Source organism: Lacerta agilis, chromosome 11, assembly GCF_009819535.1.
Source record: "Lacerta agilis isolate rLacAgi1 chromosome 11, rLacAgi1.pri, whole genome shotgun sequence".
NCBI classification, from domain to species: Eukaryota; Metazoa; Chordata; class Lepidosauria; order Squamata; family Lacertidae; genus Lacerta; species Lacerta agilis.
Genome location: NC_046322.1, coordinates 36,069,913 through 36,090,550, shown reverse-complemented (window position 1 = coordinate 36,090,550; position 20,638 = coordinate 36,069,913). Strand labels below are relative to the sequence as shown.

Genomic DNA, 20,638 nt, shown 5'->3' with positions numbered 1-20,638 from the left:
TATAGGCCGAGGGAGCCAGCGTTTGTCATGTCGCCAGCATGACTAAGACACTTCCTCGTAGTCAACCTCAAATATTTCTACACAAACCCCTCAGGCACATCCCTCCATCCATGCAACCAGGAGGTATTATCACCAACCAGACAAAAGGGCTGAAGTGAGGCAGGGCTTGAGGCAGAGCTGGCAAAGGGTGTGGCCCAGGAAAAGAGGGTGTAGCTTGGAGAGAGTTGCAAAGACCAGATAAAAAGGTCTAGAGGGCCACATTCAATCCTGAGCCTGAGCTTCCCCGCTGGTGTTGCAAAAACAATAGCCTAAGCTGCTAAATTAATTTGTTGCAACATTGTCAAAACCAACTCTAGTTAGGTTTTGGTTGTTGTTTCAAAACATCAAAATGAACCATTTTGAGCAACTTGGGATTGGCCTGTAGAAAGTCTTTTCTTCAGTTTGTCTGCCTTTTTATGGCCTAAAGCTGAGTATTGCAACAGTAAAACTGTAATTCATCTTATGTGAGGCACCATCAAATTAGATCTTTAACAATTAGTAAAGTATCACTGTTTTTGTCGCTTTCTGCAAAGCATGTTCAGTATCCTTACAATAAAGCCATTCATGCAATTTTATTGTATTTGGATTATTTCCAAAGGTTCCATTCGCAGTCGTAGGTTTTTCTTGTACCAAAACAAATTGGGAATAGCAGACGGCTTTTTGTTTGTATATATTAAATAAGCCTGCTGAAAGGTAACAAACCATTCACTATTACATGCTATTCATAGTCTGTTTTTTTCTGAATTAGTGGAAATGGATATGTGTCCCACAGTTGTGTCTTGTTTTAGTTTTTTGTGAAGAACTTTACCTGATTCATTCTGTTTACATTTTTGTGGGATCTAATGCTTTCCCAGCTTAGTTAGCTGAATCAAATTACATTTGTGTTAGACCAGCTGAGATAAAGATAATGCTTTTCACTTCTTCTTTCTGCTGCAGACCCCTGAAAGCCTATTCAGAGCAGTGGAGATGGTCATGCAGGGGCCTTCAGAGGCCAAAAGGAATGATTGAGAACTGTTTTCCCTTCACTTACATTAATTCCACTTGTTACTGCAAGTGGAACAGCAACATTATGTTTCAGCAGGCATACTATGGATGCAATGCTAAGCCATGGTTTAGTACTACATGAATGAGCCAGGCTTGCTCCCTCTTCTTCTTTCCATGAAGCTAGAAGGCGGACCCATGTTTTGAAGTTGCCTTTATTTCAAACTGACCATAGGTGGGGATAAACCATAATCTTGGGTTTTAGTGGAAGTCAGGGTTCAAGAAAACGAAAAGTCAATACTGCAAAAGTCCTCTTGACAGCATGAGAGGCAGGGATGGGCAGAATGCAGAAACCCAAGCCTTGCTGCAACTCATTCCTGTAACACTAAGCCATGTTTGACATTGCATCTGACCCTAGCCAATGCCATTTCAAAGATCAGACTTAATGTGTATTAACCATTGATTCTTTGTATGATAATTACAAGCATGAAAAAATACTTCAGATGATTGTTGAAGTAGCTTTGATTTTTTTTGAGAGAGCTCATTGTTCCTTGTTCTTCTTTAGAATCTGGTTCCTTCTCGACCTTCCATCCAATTTCAAGGACTCCAAGGGGTGAGTATTTACTTTTTTAAAAAAAAGTATTATCATGTTAACAAAAGCTTCTCTCTTCTGGCTTGTAGTGCCTCCATAAAATGACTTTCCGGGATATATGAGACTAGCACTCTCAGAACAGAGTGTTTGGAAGCAACAGGGAGGGGGAGACATTAATATATGGAAAACTGAAATATGTGAAAGTGCATTTTTCATAGTTACCTAATATTTTTGCTATAATGGTTTTCATTCAACTTTTTTGGAAATGTGGAAGGATAGACTTGGGAGAGAAGATGTATAGAGGCTTTTCCTTAGTATGACAGAAAAGTTTTGAAGTCTAAGGCAAACAAATGGGGCAGGGAGGAAAGCTTTTATAAGTGATCTTGCTCTTAATGATATTGAGCGTTAGACTTCTAAAAATGCATATTTAGTATACATTACTAAAGGCAAATCTGGGTCAGGTCAGTGCCTGGATTGGAACTTGGGAACCTTAAGTATGTCTGCTTGGTCTTTCTGGATGAAAGGTGGGGTACATATACATGCAATGAATAAAGATGTTTCCTGAATTACACTGGTCTTATGTTCAGTGTACTTACTATTCCAAACCACCAACATTGCTCTAAATGCCAGTGTGCTTTGGACTCTCCTAGTCAAGTGATGGAAGGGGGGAAACTAAATTAAATATGAAGACAAGACATGGGGAAGATTTAATAGGTGTGTATGCTAGAATTCATGACACTCCGGTTTCAATATAAATCCTAGGCTGAGAAGTAACAGCTCAGTTGTTGGTTATTCAGTGCTCCAGGGTAGGGAGCATGGGGCCCTTCAGACATTGTTGGACAGTAGCTCCCATCAACACTGCCAGCGGTAAGGAATGATGGGAGTTTTAGTCTAACAACATCTGGAGGGCACTATGATGGCTACCCATGGATAAGTTAGGTGGCTTTCTCTGATCTCTGGGACTGGTTGTTAACAACTACTACAACAATACAGGCCATAATTTTAAACAGACTAGAGGGCATTTTTATATAGTGGTACCTCGGGTTACAAACTTAATTTGTTCCGGAGGTCCGTTCTTAACCCGAAACCGTTCTTAACCTGAGGCGCGCTTTCGCTAATGGAGCCTCACACTGCTGCCACACAAATTCTGTTCTCATCCTGGGGCAAAGTTTGTAACCCGAGGTACTACTTCCGGGTTAGAGGAGTTTGTAACCTGAAGTGTCTGTAACCCGAGGTGTTTGTGACCCGAGGTACCACTGTGGCTGCTTCATGTGATTATCTCTTATAATAGGTATGAACACTTGGAAAAATAAGGCAGTGCAAAATTGAATTCTTTGCTGGCAATAGCTAGAAACTCTGTATGAAACTCTGTATATTTTGTCAATGTGCATCTTAAATTTTAGCGTGCAGAGTCACCACTGCTCTGCTTCTCCATAAGCCACTAGATTGTTGGCAAGTATTTTCTTTCTTTGGTTTGTCTTATCTTAAATTTTGGATTGCGTCTGAAGTTGAAGGCATGTACTTTTCTGTCCGTCTCTCTGCTTGCACATCATAGTTACTGTTTAACCACATTGGTTGGTTAGCTGAACTAAGCAGGCTACAGTACCTAAATGCCTTCCTCAGAATCGACAGACTTACTGATGATCTATTTACAAAGATGATGCCATCTGCTATTTTACAGCCTTCAGAGTTTCATTAGGTTTGAAGCCAGATTTTGAGGACTGGATTGCCCTGTATATACCCAAATATTGCAAGTCTAAGAACAACTGAAGAAGTTAAGCATGTAAGAATAGTAACTAGATACAGTTCCAATGTTGTTTCTGTTTCGACTGGCATGGATTCCTCTCAGTGGTAGATAAGATACATCTGTAGAATTTCACTTACTATTTGTGAGTCATACCAAATATTACCTTTGGCAATGCCACTTCTAAAATTGTTGGTAATGTATAAATAAATAAACTCCCCAAATTTAAAACTTTTTGAAAATTACACCTTCTGTTGTAATTAAAGAAGTGATGTGTGAATCTCCCTGTAATGTGGTGACTAATAAACTACTTCATTTTTGCTGGTATGTAAGCCCCTAGCCATCCAGTTTATTGTGCCTGGCAGAAATATAAGGAATGTTGCCTTTCTTTTGCCGAAGGATATACTTCTGAAAATTTCTTTACTGACCTTAAACAGTCAGTAGCATATTCACGGCATGTTGCTACCCCTCCTTTTTTAAATGAATGTCAGTCTGTCTAGTGCAGCATTGTCTTCATTGACAAGCAATGACTTTCCAGGGTCTCCAACAAGGTGGGATCTTCTTACAGTTCTCCCTGGAAATGGAGATTGAACATAACACACTCTGCCACTAAACTGTGGCCTCTCCCCATCTCAACACAAGCCTGGATCCAGCCCTATATTTATCTACTTAGAAGTAAGTTTCCTTGAGTACAGAGGGTCTTACTCCAATAAATGTATATAGGATTACAGTTATACATGGAATGTTCCCATACTCTCTTCCTCCTATGCCATTTTGCATTTTTCAAGAGAACATACTGAAACACATATCCCTATGTAGATGTTATTCAGAGGGATGTAGTGGGGCTGAAGGAATGGAAGCTTTCCTCCCTTTTGGATCCAAGCCATTGATATTAAAAGGGGCAATAGATCAATTCAATCATCTAAGTCCATTAATATCTACCATATTTTGCAAAGTTGTTCTTTTACTGTGCATTTGAACACCCCTTAAGGTGTCATAACCAAATTGTGCATGATGATTCCCAAGATCAAGGAGCAGGTTTTTGTCTCTGCTTGGATACAGTTGGGTGCCATTTTGAATCAAAATGATGGACTGCACATTTGAAAAGTCTACTGCCTCCCATTGATTAAACTGCACTGCACTGTTAGTAGGAGTGTAGAATTCCAGTTCAACACTGGGTACGAAACTGCTAGTTCCAAATAAAAAATGCTTCCAGGTGGTGTCTAGGTCTGGTCTTTAGCAAGTTGCCTAGAGGACTGGGACAGACAGGCACATAGAGTTGTCCTTGTTTGCATGGATGGTAATGCCTTGGAGTGCAGAGAATTACAGGAACTAGAAACATTTCCTTATACTGTATATGTTATGCCCAAATTGTATGGGAGTTTGTAAGCAAGCACATTTAGTTGCTGCTTATTCTTCCTTGTTTCTGGAAGGCTTCACTGAATATGCAGAGAACTTGAACCTTTAGGAAAATACCTTAGGAAGCAAAAAGAAAAGATGTCCTTGGAAAGAATTTTCCAAATATGCAAATTCTACACAATCATTTAAATTACCTTAATGCTAAATTATATCACTTACAATGTGTTATTTTACACACACAATTTTCCCATTTGGTTGTAGTCATATCAAATGCCACTTTATGGCATCTCTGATATCCAGAAACACCTTTTGGGGAGGCAGAAGGAGCTTAATTGGGAAAGGGGGCTGAAATGCCTTCATGTACTCATGGACTGTTGTGCCCTCCCCACCTTAATTATTACATTTACACCCCATTTTCCTTGGAGGAAAAACGAGGTCAAGGTGGCATACATGGTTTCTCTCATCTCACAATGTTATCCTCCAAAGAACCCTGTGACAGTGACTGGCGCAAGGTCACCCAGTGAGCATCATGACTGGGTTGCAGCCAACACTCTAAGCAGTGCACTACATTGGCTATCATCCATGATACTTTATAATTATAAATATTACAGGAGCAAAATCAGATTTAACCCCAAAGATCAATGTATTGAAGAACCTGTTTGAATGTAAACCAGTAGGTGCAACTATTTATTTATAAATCTGCTTATAAATACATTTTTATACCACCTTTTGGTCCCATTAAAAGGTAAAGGGACCCCTGACCATTAGATCCAGTCATGTCCGACTCTTGGGTTGCGGCGCTCATTTCACTTTATTGGCCGAGGGAGCCGGCGTACAGCTTCCAGGTCATGTGGCCAGCATGACAAAGCCGCTTCTGGCGAACCAGAGCAGCGCACGGAAATGCCGTTTACCTTCCCACCGGAGCAGTACCTATTTATCTACTTGCATTTTGGCGTGCTTTCAAACTGCTAGGTGGGCAGGAGCTGGGACTGAGCAACGGGAGCTCAACCCATCCCAGGGATTCGAACTGCTGACCTTCTGATCAGCAAGCTATTATCTTAGAAAGAGCAGTCTACAATAGTAATATTGAATGGAATTAAATCTAAAACACACATAGACTTTTTGGAAAGAGAACACACATACAAGAAATATCTTTCAGTTGGGAATACTGTATAAAGGTTCCAAAACGAGGAGCCACAAGCACAGAGAACTATGCAACCACTGTTGTAGTTATATTCTCATAGAGTAGATTGAAGCTGACATTCAGAAGGCTCCCAAACCCTGCTTTCTCCTCCAATAAATGCTCCAGCTGAGTGAAGTCTTTTGCCTGACATCCCAAAGAAGGATTTTTATTCCACACCCAATTTCTGTTTCCCTAAAGAAGAGGAGCAGCCAGGGTGAACCTACTATGTGTCTCCCTTCGCCTGCTTCTGTTTTAGGGCACATGGTTGTGCACACTCTTCTTGCTAAGCTTTGCTTAAGTATACAAGAAAACTGTTGGGTGTGATACCCCAGGTATGGAAGAAACCCTAGATGGATCACTCTGGTTGGACATAGACATCATCTTTGAAATAGATCCCCTTTGCTTAATTTATTTAGATACTTTCTAGTTTTGCTTACCTATTCAAAAATACTTGCTCCATAAGATATGCCTTTGTATAGTGGACCACATGACAGAGTGTCTCCCTCCCCCCCTTTTTTTGTATACATTATCTGTGCTTGCACAGTGCAGTACTTTATAATCTCTACTAGAATACAGTATCAGTTGCAGTCAGTGGAACAGCATAGCTGCATTATGCTGGCCCCATTATGCTTTTGTACAAAAGCTGTTGATAGAAGTTGCTGGGTCCTCAGAGTGATTTTGAAGCCAACTTTAGTAGCAGGGTTACTTGTGAACCCACTGGAATGTTTGCTGTAGTGGGCAGGTATCAATATTTGTATCTGCCTCATTTTCATTTCTTGGATCTCTTGCCATTTACCTTTTGACAATAGCAACAGCTACAGAGCAAGAAAAAAGATGCAATTAAATTCCTCACCCCATTGAACTTCTGTTGGAAATACCTATCTAATTAGGCTTATAATTCAATGAAATACTGGCCTATTATTCTATGAAATGTACTGCATTTATGAAAAATATTTTAAAAATGAAGTAACACTGTTGACATTTATGCTAGTCAAGAGTTGGACCATCATTATCCCTATTTTACCTTAACTATATCTTCAGTTTTTATAAAGAAGAAAATCCTAGCAACTTTAGCTTGGCACCTGAGTGGACATATAATATGTCAAGTCCAAAATGGCCCTCTGGACCCAAATGAAATACTCTGGGTTTGTAGACAATGCTGAGTGGCCAAGCTGCGTGGCATCCCTACTGCTGTGTCCTATAGCCAATATATTTGGAAGAAGTCTGTTGTGCCTGCATTTATTCATTTATTTATATTTATTAAATTTCTATACCACCCTTCATCTGAAGAGCTCAGGCAGTTCACAGCATAAACCTACACGATCAAAATACATAATAAAAACAGGAACAAAACAATTACACACACACCCTTGTGTGCCCACATGGAATTATTTTGGACTTTAAACATAAATGAATTATGTAAATATGTATTTAGGGCTACTATACCTTGCAAGAAATGTCTGGTTTGTTGTATGCCTTATTATGGATTAATAAACCAGTGAAAGGAAAATAAATTGTGAACTCTAGAATATTTCTATGTGCAGAAATATTTTTACTTGTGCTTTTGTGATTAGATTGTGGTTCTTTCTTAGACTCAATGTGTGGGATATAGTGTTATTCATACTCAGTCCATTGATTTCGGAAGAAGTACTCTGTGACTTGGTTGGATATCACCCAGTGGGTGTCCCTTTGGCAAGTTGTCATCTTTCAGTTGCATCTGTTACATGATAATAAATGGCTGACATTGAAGGTTTGCTGTATTATTAATGATTAATGATCAAATATGGTACTTTTCCATGAAGTAAGCATGTCTGAGTCTTTTTTATTGCTTTTTCAGCTTGTCAAGATTCCCAAAACTGATCTCCCAAATGAAGTGCATACCTTTAATTTCTATTTGTCAAATGTTGGCAAAGATAATCCTCAGGGAAGCTTTGACTGCGTCCAGCAAACTGTTTCAAGGTAATGTTTATGAAAGGGAAATTAAATTGGGAAATAATCTTGAGACTTAGTGTTTGACAAAAAATGCCACTTCTTCCCCTTCTGCTATTTGATATGAAGGGCCTTCCACTCTTTATCCTATAAATGTGCCAAAGTATCCTGTCCAATTTACATTATACAGGTAGAGTTTCTACCAGGCATACACGTGTGATGCTTAGAGATGATCCACAGTGCTCACACATTTAATAAAGAGCAGACAGGAAGAGCTGTGTACTTTTGTTACTCAGCCTGCTAAATATGACAGATGCACCCAGGATACTACCGATGAATCATGTCTTTGCTATAGAATGGAATGAAAGGAATGTTAATATGTTTTCTTGGCACAAATGCTTTGTGTGTATTATAGAAATTCTGTACAAATTTCTTTAAGGCTGCAGCCTCTTATAAACTACTTATTGTGGCTTCTTCTGTAGGAACCAGAATATTTAATCTAATGATCAGAGGGGGTTGAGCATATAAGTGTCTATTTACGCAAATTTTGCCTTTTTGTAAATTCTTGATCTTGAAGCACCTGTAAATATTACTGTGAGTTGGTGGGATATGGAGAAGTGTGCACTTCTATGTATACTGATTTCTGAGTAAAAATGTTTAGGATCATTTTTGTAAATTTTAAGGGTCAAATCTAGTTCTTAAGACTGGCTCAAATGCTTCTTCATAATGGCCAGCTAACTAAAAAACATTGGCCCAGTCCTGCTAAACCATAGGTTAGCTATGTGCAGAATCAGGGAGGAGCTGCTATGAGTCTTGGGCTCTGTCTCCCACTCTTCTCTCTTCATTCTACAAAGCCAAGAGGAAGAAAAGTTCCTCAACCCTGACTTTCAGTCACCAGGGGGGGAATGAGCATCGTGTGAGACCAAGACTCATGGTGAATCTATCCTCTTTATACCCGGAGCACTTAAGCATGGTTTAGCATTATGTACAAACTAGACCACTAAGAATTGTCTAGGATCAACAACAGGAGAGCAGTTTTGTTTTCTAGCCCTGATTCAATTTTTGATCTGATCCATCAAGGCTGCTCTTAATTTTTTCACCACATTCATTGCTTTTGCTTTAAGAAATCAATTCAATTTGCTTCCCTGCTGCAGTATACCGTATGTGTATAAACCACTATGCTGTTTTATGTTGTTGCCTGAGTTCTCTGTTACAAAAACATCTATTACAGATTTATATACAAAACTGGCAAACAGGAATATGTTACAGTACATAACTTGACTTTAGATGACCAGAAGGAAATAAAATAGTATCTTTTCATACTTAGTTTTGCTATATCTTTGCATCTACATCAAATGTTTTAATAAGGATTTTTTCCCCTCATTATTGCTTAGTACCGGATCTTCCCAGCTCAGTTGCTTGGGGTTTATACAGGACAAAATTACAGTATGTGCAACAAATGATTCTTACCAATGACTAGAGAACGTATGACCCAAGCGGAAGAGGAGTCTCGCAATCGAAGTACAAAGGTCATAAAACCTGGTGGACCATATGTAGGTATGACTGTCTTCTTTTTTCTCTCCCTCTGTAACAGCCTGATGCTAACTGTTGTAACGGTTGAAGATAACCTGTTGGTTTCAGTGAACCTTACTGCTATGTAAACATATATAGGACTGCAACGTTCATACGTTGCCTTTTTTTGAAAGCATCCATATGGCACCAGAGTACATTGTTTGAGAGGAAACGATGGCTGACATTTGTGCTATGGGAATGACTGTTAGTGATGTATCTCTTGATCCTGATGGCATCATGTCAGGTTCATCTGGATTCTGCTGCTGAATACCATAGTTACCATTTGAAAATATTTTTAATGCATTTTGGGAATCTGCAGTAGATATAAGTTGCTGTTTTAATATCTTTCTGATTTTAAGGAGTAGAACATTAGTATCTTAAAATCATAAAACTGGAGTTAGAAGGGATCTCAGAGGTTATTTAGTTCAGTGTCCAAATTTATGTTGGAGACAGTATTTTAACAGGATTTTAGATGGCAATAGCAGATACAGTGTACAGTGATGGAAGAGAGATATGAAGAAGAGAGATTAATTGAGTCACCAGTTTTTCCAATTTATATTCTGTCAGATATGTTAAATAAGTTAAACCATAATATGCAGCGATACTTTGATCTAGACATTTTTGTGTGCATTTAAAAACAAAAAAGTATCTCTAGTGTCTGTAGAAGTTGTGCCAGCTGAAGTTTTTGACAGCTGCAGCTGACATACCAAGTGTGTAGGTATTAAAGCTAGAATATTTATGCTGCTGTCTGCTAGTTCTTATACCAGTGGTAGCTACAGGAGCTATAGGAGAGCCAGTGTGGTGTAGTGGTTAAGAGCAGTAGACTCGTTATCTGGGGAACCGGGTTCGCGTCTCCACTCCTCCACATGCAGCTGCTGGGTGACCTTGGGCTAGTCATACTTCTCTGAAGTCTCTCAGCCCCACTCACCTCACAGAGTGTTTGTTGTGGGGGAGGAAGGGAAAGGAGAATGTTAGCCGCTTTGAGACTCCTTCGGGTAGTGAAAAGCGGGATATCAAATCCAAACTCTTCTTCTACAGGATTGCTAATGACAGTATTGTAATAATAGGTAGCATTCAGTTGTTGTGGTATGGCTTCCTTCACAATCCTATATATGTCAGGAGTAAGACTTATTGAATTCAGTGGGGCTTGTTCTCAAGCAAGGAGTATAGGATTTGAGTGAAGGAAAATGGAGAGGACTCCATATGTAATCTATACTATTTGATATTCTTTGGCTGTTGGGTAATGTGCCAAGGAAGGCTCAACTTCCTGAAGAGCCATAAAGATAAGGTAGGATAGAGAAGGAAGAGTCCTTCTCTATCCTACCTTATCTCTATGGCTCTTCAGGAGTTGAAGAAACACAGTGGTGAGGATTTTTGTGTTGCGTAGGATAATAGGAATCAACTGCAGTTAATTAATTGGATTAGTACTTTAATTTCCCCCCATTTATATGGCTATTTTAATGCTCTGTAGCAGCAATTCAAGTTGCTGCATGTTGTATATGAGTTTCAAGTTATCTTTTACTTTATTGACTTTAGAAACTTGGGTTGTAAATGTTCGGAATGGCATTCTTTGTAATGCACTGTCTACTTGGCAAATCATTAAACGTCTTTTGGAAGAAAAGCTAAATTTTATAAAATTAGCCAAATAATTTTTTGGTAACTCTCTTTAATTTCTATTCACATTAGTCTTCTGTTATTTTTCTCTTTGGCAATCTGTAAAGTAGACGGCTATGATTCACACTTCACAGATGAGCAAAGGATGCCAAAACTCCAGACGTGTTCATGCAAACTAATTTTTGCCAAGTGAAACCTAGAGGAATAGTAGTTTTCTAACAGTTCTCAAGCAAGCTGTGTCATGATGTAAACAGATCATTTAATCTGTATTCACTATTAGCAGTAAACATTTAACTTCCAAAGAATGCTTTGGTTCTGGTGAATTGTTGTTTGCAGTAGATTAGAATTAGAAAAGCATTGGGTCTTTTTTGCAATAGTAAAATGCTAGTCAAGTTGCCAATATATTTCATAATAAATAGGAAGCTATTATGTTAACTGGGAGGAAGCTATTCCTAAAACAAAAATAACAACCTGATTTATGAGAGAACACTTACTGAAGTGTTATCACAGGATGGCTGAAAAAAGATAATAGTTTTCTTTAAATACCATAGGTTTTATCTGTGTTTGGTTAAAGTGTGTTAGATTTTTTAAATAAAACTAACAAAGGTTTTATGTATAGCAGTAATAAAACCATCTAGTTTTCTGTCTTTTACCTTAGTTGGCCTCCAAAGCAGTGAGTTTCCTAGTACAGTGGTACCTTGGGTAACATACGCTTCAGGTTAAGAACTTTGCTTCAGGATAAGAACAGAAATCATGCTCTGGCGGCACAGCAGCAGCTGGAGGCTCCATTAGCTAAAGCGGTGCTTCAGATTAAGAACAGTTTCAGGTTAAGAACGGACCTCTGGAACGAATTAAGTACGTAACCAGAGGTACCACTGTATAATCCGCTCTACAAAACATTGTCATCCACTTTCTCAGCCAGTCATCTCCTAACTCACAACACCAAAGAAATCTTAAATAGCCATGTTCCCAAGCATTAGTAGCTGTTGCTGAAACCCACATCATCCTTGTTCAAATCTGGGTCTGTGTGCATGTGGAAGGAGTTCGGGTGGTTTTCATTAGAACTCCTCCTTCCACACAGTTACCAAGATTTACACAAGGATGAAGCACTGCAGAACTTTTTTTAAAAAAGACAGAGCTCTTGCCAATAATTTGAATGCTTGTGGTGATGCAAAGCTCTTTTCCTGGAAAGATACAGCAAAGCTCCAGAACCAAAACATGCTAGTTGTGGGTTCTTCAGAGAAACTTCATAGCAACTCTTTTGACTGGCTGTGGAAATCACTAGGCATATTGGAATCTGCAATATTAACGAGAAACATATTTGCTTATCTTTAGTGCTCTGTCGTAACTCTGTGTGGCATAGGTTAGAATGAGCAATATCATAGCATCTTTGTAGTAATATAAATATAGTTCACCACTTTGGGACCTTTGGACGAAAACAGTATATAATAAACCATATCCCACAATAAACTTGTTCAAAGCACCTGGTGAGTTCAGCCATGCATAGCTTTGAATTTGGGTGTTTCACTGACTTGGAAAACTCTTATTTCCTAGAAATAGCTTATTAGCATCTCCTAGTTAAATGAAGCAGTAGAAGTCTTTAAGTAGGATCTATCAGCTATCAAAGGATCAATTATTTTATTATAGCTGCCAAGAACTGCTAGTAAAATTAGATTGTCTCTTCTACTAAATTTTGAACCCATTTTGCACTATTAGAATTTATAAAGCGCAATAGCAAGGGTACCAGTCAGTGATCCTTGGACTTACCGGTAGTTTCATTAAAAAGAACAGTTGAGAAAGAGGATAGGGACACACACCAGCAGAAAATTATACCGACAAAAAAAATAAAAGAATGGTTCCATTTCATCAACTAGCACATAGTTGGACTCACCTAGTCTGTTGCACTAGCAGGATGCCACAGTTAAATTTTACACAATAAAAAGAGATGGGTTGATGATCACCCCTTCACACAAATTACATAGCGTTAACATTGACCAAATATGGAAATATACTGCCCATTGGAAATATACTGCAGGGGTTTACTTGAGTCTTAAATTATAAGGTAATGAAATTATATCCATTGTTACTGATATTAATATAGGCCATAGGCACAAAGAAGGGGAAAAAATCTAAAATGGTTGAAAATCTTTTTTTTCTTCCTTTTAAATCCCTAATATGTCATAAAAACTTGAGTCAATGAATCTGTTTTCTCCAGCAGTCAGTTTGGAAGTAAATTTTGGGTAACTCGTTTGTGTCTAAGGTGGAGAGAAATGAAAACAGCTGTTTATCTTGCATATAGGTAAAAGAGTACAAATTCGGAAAGCGCCACAAAGTATTCCAGATGCAGTGCCTGAGAGGAAAAGGTCCACTCCCATCAACCCAGCAAGTACAATACGCAAGACGCATACAAGCAACAGTATTTCTCAGCGACCATATAGGGATAGAGTGATTCACTTATTGGCACTGAAAACCTATAAAAAACCGGAGCTTCTTGCTCGCTTACTCAAAGATGGTGTTAGTCAAAAAGACAGGAATTCCCTTGCAATTATTCTTCAACAGGTGAGATTATTTCTTTTACTCTCCTATCCTTTCTCATATTTTGTTTTAGTGGTTATGGTACATATATTGCCATGCTGAAACTAGTGTTCTTATGCCAAATTAGTATTTGGGTTTGGGGGGGTTTCTTTTTTGTTGTTGTTGGTTTTTTGTTTGTTGGTTTTTTGTTTGTTGGTTTTTTTGTTTGTTGGTTGAAAATGCCTCCAGTTTTGTCAACATTGATCTATATAAAAAAAACTGCAAGTTTGGGTCTAAACCTAAAGACTCTTGTAACATGTTCCACAGTGTAGTTTATGTAAAAACTCTTGAGATAAAGCTTGTGCATTAGCTTGCTCAGATGGGAGGACTACTTTGAGTCTGAGGTCACATTTTTCATGAGCAAGCACATTTATGCTTGGTCAGAAACAGCACTTGGTTGAAAAAGTGAAGGAAGGCATATTTGCTTCCAAGCCAATGGATTTAAACAACCCAGTTAAAAAAGCAATTTTTTCTAAAATTCTCATTTAAGAATTGAGAAAACAAACTCCTCAAGAAATTTTTCTCCTGATATATTAAAGAGGGAGAATTTTTATGCTTTAAACTTGAATCAATAAGAACTTTTATAACCCCCCCCGCTAAATTAATTTAATTAGCTGAAAGAGAAATCTTACTAGGAAGTGATTATAATGGGGTCTTTAAATTGACAAGAATAAGGAAATAGAAAATAAGGCTAAGCTACTTCCAAAAGGACCCTGAAGTTGAGGCTCCAGTACTTTGGCCACCTCATGAGAAGAGAAGACTCCCTAGAAAAGACCCTGATGTTGGGAAAAATGGAGGGCACAAGGAGAAGGGGACGACAGAGGATGAGATGGTTGGACAGTGTTCTTGAAGCTACTAACATGAGTTTGGCCAAACTGCGAGAGGCAGTGAAGGATAGGCGTGCCTGGCGTGCTCTGGTCCATGGGGTCACGAAGAGTCGACACGACTGAACGACTGAACAACAACAACTTCCAAAAGAATTTAGAAAAAGAGTGGGCAGAAGAGAACTCGCTTGCTAAATGCAAGCCTTCAAAGTGGGATGATGAAGTAATTCCTCGTGTGTAAAAATGTGGACTCTTCTTTCTGCAGAAACTTCAAGGTAGCTGAGAAGTATATTTCAGAAGTCTTAACTGAGTAGAATAGCTGAAGTTAACTCCTACTGATGCAGCATTGCTGTATTCCTACTCTCACTGCCAGAGAAGCAACCTGGTTTTTAAGCTAAACAGCAGTTTGCTTCTTCAGAAACTGCTGCGCCAAAAACAATAAGCAAAGTTCCAGCTTCGTGTGCAATTCACTCCTGCACATGCAGATCTTTTCTTTGGAATGTAGCCATAGTTTAGGTATCTGGGATAGGCAGCTATACTTGATTGGTGTTTAAAAGTGATCGCATAAAATAGTTGAATAATTTCATATTTGGTTGTCTTTTAAGCACTTACTCATATCACTCTAGACTCTGGCGGAGGAAGGTGAGTGCGGGGGCGCGGCACACCGCTCTGGTTGTCATCCCTGAGAGGCGGTGGCATTCAGTGCTCTGCCCACCCACAACTCGGACTCCCACGCCTATCATGAGCCGTAGCGGGGAGCTGCTGCGCTGCTTTACCGGTTCCTTCCTCTCCCCTTCCCGCTCGCCTGCTTCCTTCCCATCCTATCCCCTTCCTGCTGTGCCTCCTCCAGCCAGGAGTGTGGTGCAGCAGCTGCCCCCTTCCCCTTCCCCTCCCCCTCCCGGAGAGGAAGGAACGGGATCGGTGTGCGCGGCTATCCAGCGCCTGGGAGGGCACCCTCCACACCCCTCAGGAACGCACCCACCCTGGGCAGCGCGGGCATATGCTCCGCCACTGACTCTAGAAAGTGAAAAGATTCCATGGTTTACATAGGTTTTACGAATCTGTAATGTTCTGATGGATAGTGCAGTGATTTAGGGAAGAAAGAGAGAGATCAGTAGGGTTAGCTAATTCTGCTTTTCGTTACCTAGGAAGAATAAGGAGGGAAATAAATATACCGGTATGTCTTAAAAAAACAAGTGGGATAAACATAAGAACACCAGCTATTTTGCAATAGTTTCAGTAACCAAACAATTTAGGAGGATAATTAGGTAATGTTCAATGTAGATAAATTCAGTTGAATTGTACAGGTTAATACATATGAAGGGAAAATGCAATGTCGGCCACCTCTTTTTCAGAATATATACATTCACAAATATTTCAATACTGTGTGACCTAGGCATGTGATAATTTGAACCAAATTTGTGCTTATGATGGGTCTGGATATAGTCTGTCATAACAGATCATATGTCTGTTTAACCGTATTTAATCATGTGTATGTATATGTTATGTTTGTATTATAAAACATTTCTATGAGTCTGTGTGCAAACACATACACTGAATAAGCAAAACTATTTTTAACATGGTGTTTATATTCTCTTTAAACTCTTGGGATAAATCTATATGTAGCTGTTGTGGCTTTTACATCAGTCTTGCATGGTCTTGCCCAAATTTTATCTATAGCTTATTTCTTTAATAATATTTCTATACCACCTGCATGGCGATTTACACTTGCAAAGTGATTTACAAGAGTAAAATACTGAGAAGCCCAACCACAGGAATAAAACTAGGAAGGGTGTAGTGCTACCAGTCAGGGAAAGTCTGATTAAGTGGGATTTTAGGAAGCAATGGACAAACCCAACAGTCTGTGCCTCCCAAACATTGGAGTTGGGGGAAGGCATTCTATAGAGTAGGCACCACTACCTTCATGGTTTGCTGTGTTGAACACCAGGTTCTGACAACTTGCTGATACCCTTTGTATTTTTCTCTCTTTATCTGTAGTAGCCAATTTGAATCCAAAGGACAACTCTTATACACTGAAGAAATGTTTATAAGAAGTTCAGAAAGACTGGCCTGGGTACAATGAAATAGATAAACAGTCGCTGGAATTAATACTCTCCCGGTAAGTTCAATCCCTTCTTTGTAATATGTTGACTTGAAAACAAAAGGTAATTGCTTCCTACAATAATAACTGCTAGAGCATCGTTAACTTGATATTCCTTGTAACCTGGAATGTGGGTGTTCTTTACAGAAACTAAATTCATCTCAGAATGTCACCACACCAGTCACTTGGAATCTCCTCTGGTTCTCAAAAGATGCTGCATCTGCTTCTCCTTCCCAGGTATTTTATTTGTCACTCTTTATACCCTGATTCATCTAATAAAATGCTGGTGTATGTTTGGAAGCTTCAGTTGATTAGTGGGAAAGAGCCATGTCAGTGGTAGAGCACACTCACTTTGCATGCAAAAAGGTCCTAGGTTCAGTGTCCTGGCATCTTCTTGTCTAAAGTTCGAAGAGCTGCTACCAGTGTTGGAGCGTATGCCCGCACTGCCTGGGGCGGGCAGGGCACAGAGTTCAGGATTGGAGAGGGGCGGGAAGCTCCTGCCCACTCTCCTACCGCTCTCCGCCTCCAGGTCAGACGTGATTCGCCAGTGGAGCTACTGCAGCCGGGCACAAGGCACCTCACAGCCAAGGGGGGGTGGCAGCTGCTCTCCAGAAATGACCCAGTGGCAGAGCTGCTGCTGCCGGGCACAAGGTGTGCCGAGGAGGTGGGCAGCAGCTCTTCCACCCACTTACCTGCTCTCCTTCCCCCGGGTCAGGCCTGACCCAGGGGCGGAACTGCAACAGGCACAAGTGTTGCAGCCAAGGCATAGTTTCTTCTGGCACGGAGCCAGGGTCTGATGAAGGAGCCTGCTGTGGGTGGGGCACCTGTTTTGCCCTTTCAAAATTGCACCCGGGCCATGGCAGCCACAGCACCCACCACACTATGCCTCTGGCTGCTACTAGCCACTATAGACAACCATGAACTAGAGGTTGAGTGTTCCAGTCTGATATAAGGCAGCTTCTCTTTCTCTGAAGTATTATATAAATATCTGCAGTATGGTAACACCTGTTTTGGAGAGGGAATTACAACAGTATTCCAATGTTGAAAATATTGCACTTATAGAGTGGCTTAAAATTCCTAATAAGTGTACCAAGAGAAAGAATCAGGAGCAGTTCTAATCTGCCTTAAGAAGGAAGAATGACTTTTTGTGCTTGCTTTTGGGTCTGCTGGTTTCTGTCTCTTCTGTGCACTCTCTCTGACTCACATCTAATTTAAATCTGTTGTGTAGATTGGTGCTGAGCCCTTCTGGTAAGATTTCCTGCACTGTACTGAAACAGTCCATGTCCTTATAGATATGAGTCATTGGACACAACCCACTTGACTACTTGAGCACACGTACACCTGGCATTAGTTGTCTTTCCAGTTTGGCAGCCCCATGCCACCAAGTGCATTTTAAGCTTTCAGTTTCAAAATGTGGCTTGTTGTTTCCCCCGGAAAGTGCTGATTTGGCAAAGTAGCATCTAGCTTGGGTGTGTGCTCTTGGGCATGTAATCAGTCCTGTGGGGTTTTTTGTGTGTTTTTTTAAAACTCACTATTGTGTGAGAGTGATTTCAGACAATATTGGAATTATTCTTTCCTCCCATGTAAAAAAGTCTGGTCCTATCCTGCAGCAAGGTGAAGCTGACCACTTCAGATAGTATAGGTGAAAGGGATTGATGAATGCAGAAATTAATGTCTGAAGAGTGTAGCAAAACTTTTTTAAAGTGTTGGTTCTATCATGGTGGGGAGTCACGATTTGATGCTTTGCTTCAGGCAGCAAAATATTTGGGCCATGGCTGCATGTGGACACGAGAAATTAGGACAAGGAAAGTGTGTTTAGTGGTTTCAGAAAATTAATTTAGCACCAATTGACATGTTAAGTACAAACATTTAATATCTAAATTATCACAGTGTGAATTATTTGGTTTTCTTAAGGAAGGAATCCATGTCCAATAGAGAATTCCCATGGCACCATAAATAAAATCCATTGTAGGAGCTCCCTTCTGCTCACACAACTCTTCTTCTAAAGCTTGAAATAGTTATATAGCAAATATAGAAGATAAAGGAACACTATTTCTAATTGTCATTTCTTAATAACTGCAAAAATAACAGTGCTGTTTGTGCGCCTCAATTTATTGCAGAAACGGCTTTTGGATTCTGATTTTATTGATCCTTTAATGAGCAAAAAACCAAGGATATCACACCTTACCAATAGAGTTCAACCAACACTAAATGGTCACTTGACTGCTTCTGGTGAAAAGAATGCTGAAGCTTCTCAGCCTCCCCCTCCCCTGCAGTTGCTGCAACACCAGCTGCTCTGCCACTTCCTCCAACTTGCCTTCCTGTTTCAAATCCTCCTCGGACTGTGAATTCTAACTCCAATTCGCCGAGCACTCCTGAAGGCGGGGGACTCAAGGACCTGCCTGTTGACACTTTGAGTCAGAATGGCAGCATTTATGGGGACCAGCATCAGAAATATACTTCTAGGACTCCGCTGGAAATCCCAGCACCAGCTGAAGATCTGTCAGTGTGCCCAAAGCCTACGGATGAGAAACATTCAGCGTTGCACAAAAAATCCAAGAAGAAGTCAAAGAAGCATAAGGAGAAGGACCAAATCAAAGACCACAACGTTGGGAATGCTGCAGAGAAGGAGAGAGACTGGTGAAAAGAAGGAAATTGTCAAACTGAAGAACTCCAGCCTGAAATTGATTGAAGGTATTGTCATTGCTTTTCACTTTGGACAACCAAGGCACCTATGGCCTATAATTACATTAGCACTGAAGCATGGGAGTTATTTGCCCATGGTAATACCTGCATACAGTAACACCTGCATACAGGTAGACACAAGGGATAGTTGAATGAAGTAGTTACCTCCCATGCCAACCCTCCCTTGTCTCCAGGATGCAGGCATTCCTGTTATTAGTGCAGGATGGGGCCAGCCCACAAGCAGTTAAACCCATGCAAATGCACTACATGGAAATTCCCTGTCTCTTTCCTTTTTGCCTGAATTTGAAATCTGTTGCCAACGTCCAATAAATATCCAGAGCCACATGAATGAAAGCCTTATACGGTGTATATATCTTGCCTCCGAACAATTTCTCTAATTTGCTGAAGTATATATTCGTAAGCCTGTTCTTGTAAGGTTGTTTTTCTCTTTATTAACTTGCATACACAGTTTCAGTGTTGGAGAGAAGTAACAGCTGCAAAAAAGCTGTGGGAATGTACTCTGACCACCATTATTCAAACCTGCCCCACAGATTTCCCTTGTATTGATTTATTTGAGATTTAATCTAGTGGGTGGGACAGGAATAATATTTAAATCATTGACAGTAATCACCCCAGTATGCAGCAGTCTACAGATTTTGGCTGGCCTTGATTACCGCCGCAAACTTACAGTCACTAGGACACTGTCTCACCTCGGAGTTGAGCTTTGAGAAGGTCTAGTGGGGTGTTATTGAAATCACAATACTTAGAGGTAAGCCCCAGCATGCTTGCAAACTGAAGAGTAGGGCTAGGGTTTGCTTTGTACTTCTACCGGTAGGTGTCTCAAGAGCAGAGAGTCAAGGTGACAAGCCCCCAGTCCCCATATGATATAGGCTGGAGCTATGCATAAACAGCTGAAAGGCCACGTTTGTTATATTGACTGGTGTGGGATGTGACACTACTGTGACCACACTTTTTGGCCCAATTCAAGAACCACAACTCATAACTTTTCAGATAGCCAAAATATAAACATGATAGATGGCTGTAGCATGATTAAGTCATTGGTGCACATTATTAAAGTATATAGACATTCCATTAGTAAATAGCTAGAAATAATTATTCATACCATTCTTTTAATTTCTCAACTGTTAGATTTGACACTGTCTCAAGACATAGTGTTTAGATACAGAGTTCCAGGCTTCCCCTAATCGTTGTAGTGACAGCCGCTCAGGAACATGAGTTGTTATCCTGAAGTTGACCACCTATCTGTTGCCTTCCTATTTTAGAAAGGATACGAAGATGCTGTGGTTAGAAAAACCCAGACAGGAAGGAAATGTAGCTGCTATTTAAAAAAAAAAAGTTATTGAATATCAGCAAGGGCACTCTGATTTGTAACTTTTTTCTAAAGGACCTATGACACACTTTGTAGAGCCAAATTCAGTTG

The 20,638-nt window shown here is 40.0% G+C and overlaps 1 protein-coding gene across 1 annotated transcript in view; it reads left to right on the top strand.

Moving 5' to 3' along the window:
• Positions 1 to 20,638, top strand: part of ELL2 (elongation factor for RNA polymerase II 2) — a 39,928-nt gene that overhangs the window by 6,617 nt on the left and 12,673 nt on the right. Inside the window, 11 exon segments of the mRNA XM_033163605.1 lie at positions 1,586 to 1,633; positions 7,736 to 7,857; positions 9,222 to 9,295; positions 9,298 to 9,384; positions 13,313 to 13,572; position 15,530; positions 16,410 to 16,530; positions 16,659 to 16,749; positions 18,633 to 18,777; positions 18,780 to 19,153; positions 19,155 to 19,206. Coding sequence (XP_033019496.1) covers positions 1,586 to 1,633; positions 7,736 to 7,857; positions 9,222 to 9,295; positions 9,298 to 9,384; positions 13,313 to 13,572; position 15,530; positions 16,410 to 16,530; positions 16,659 to 16,749; positions 18,633 to 18,777; positions 18,780 to 19,153; positions 19,155 to 19,206 — 1,375 coding nt within the window.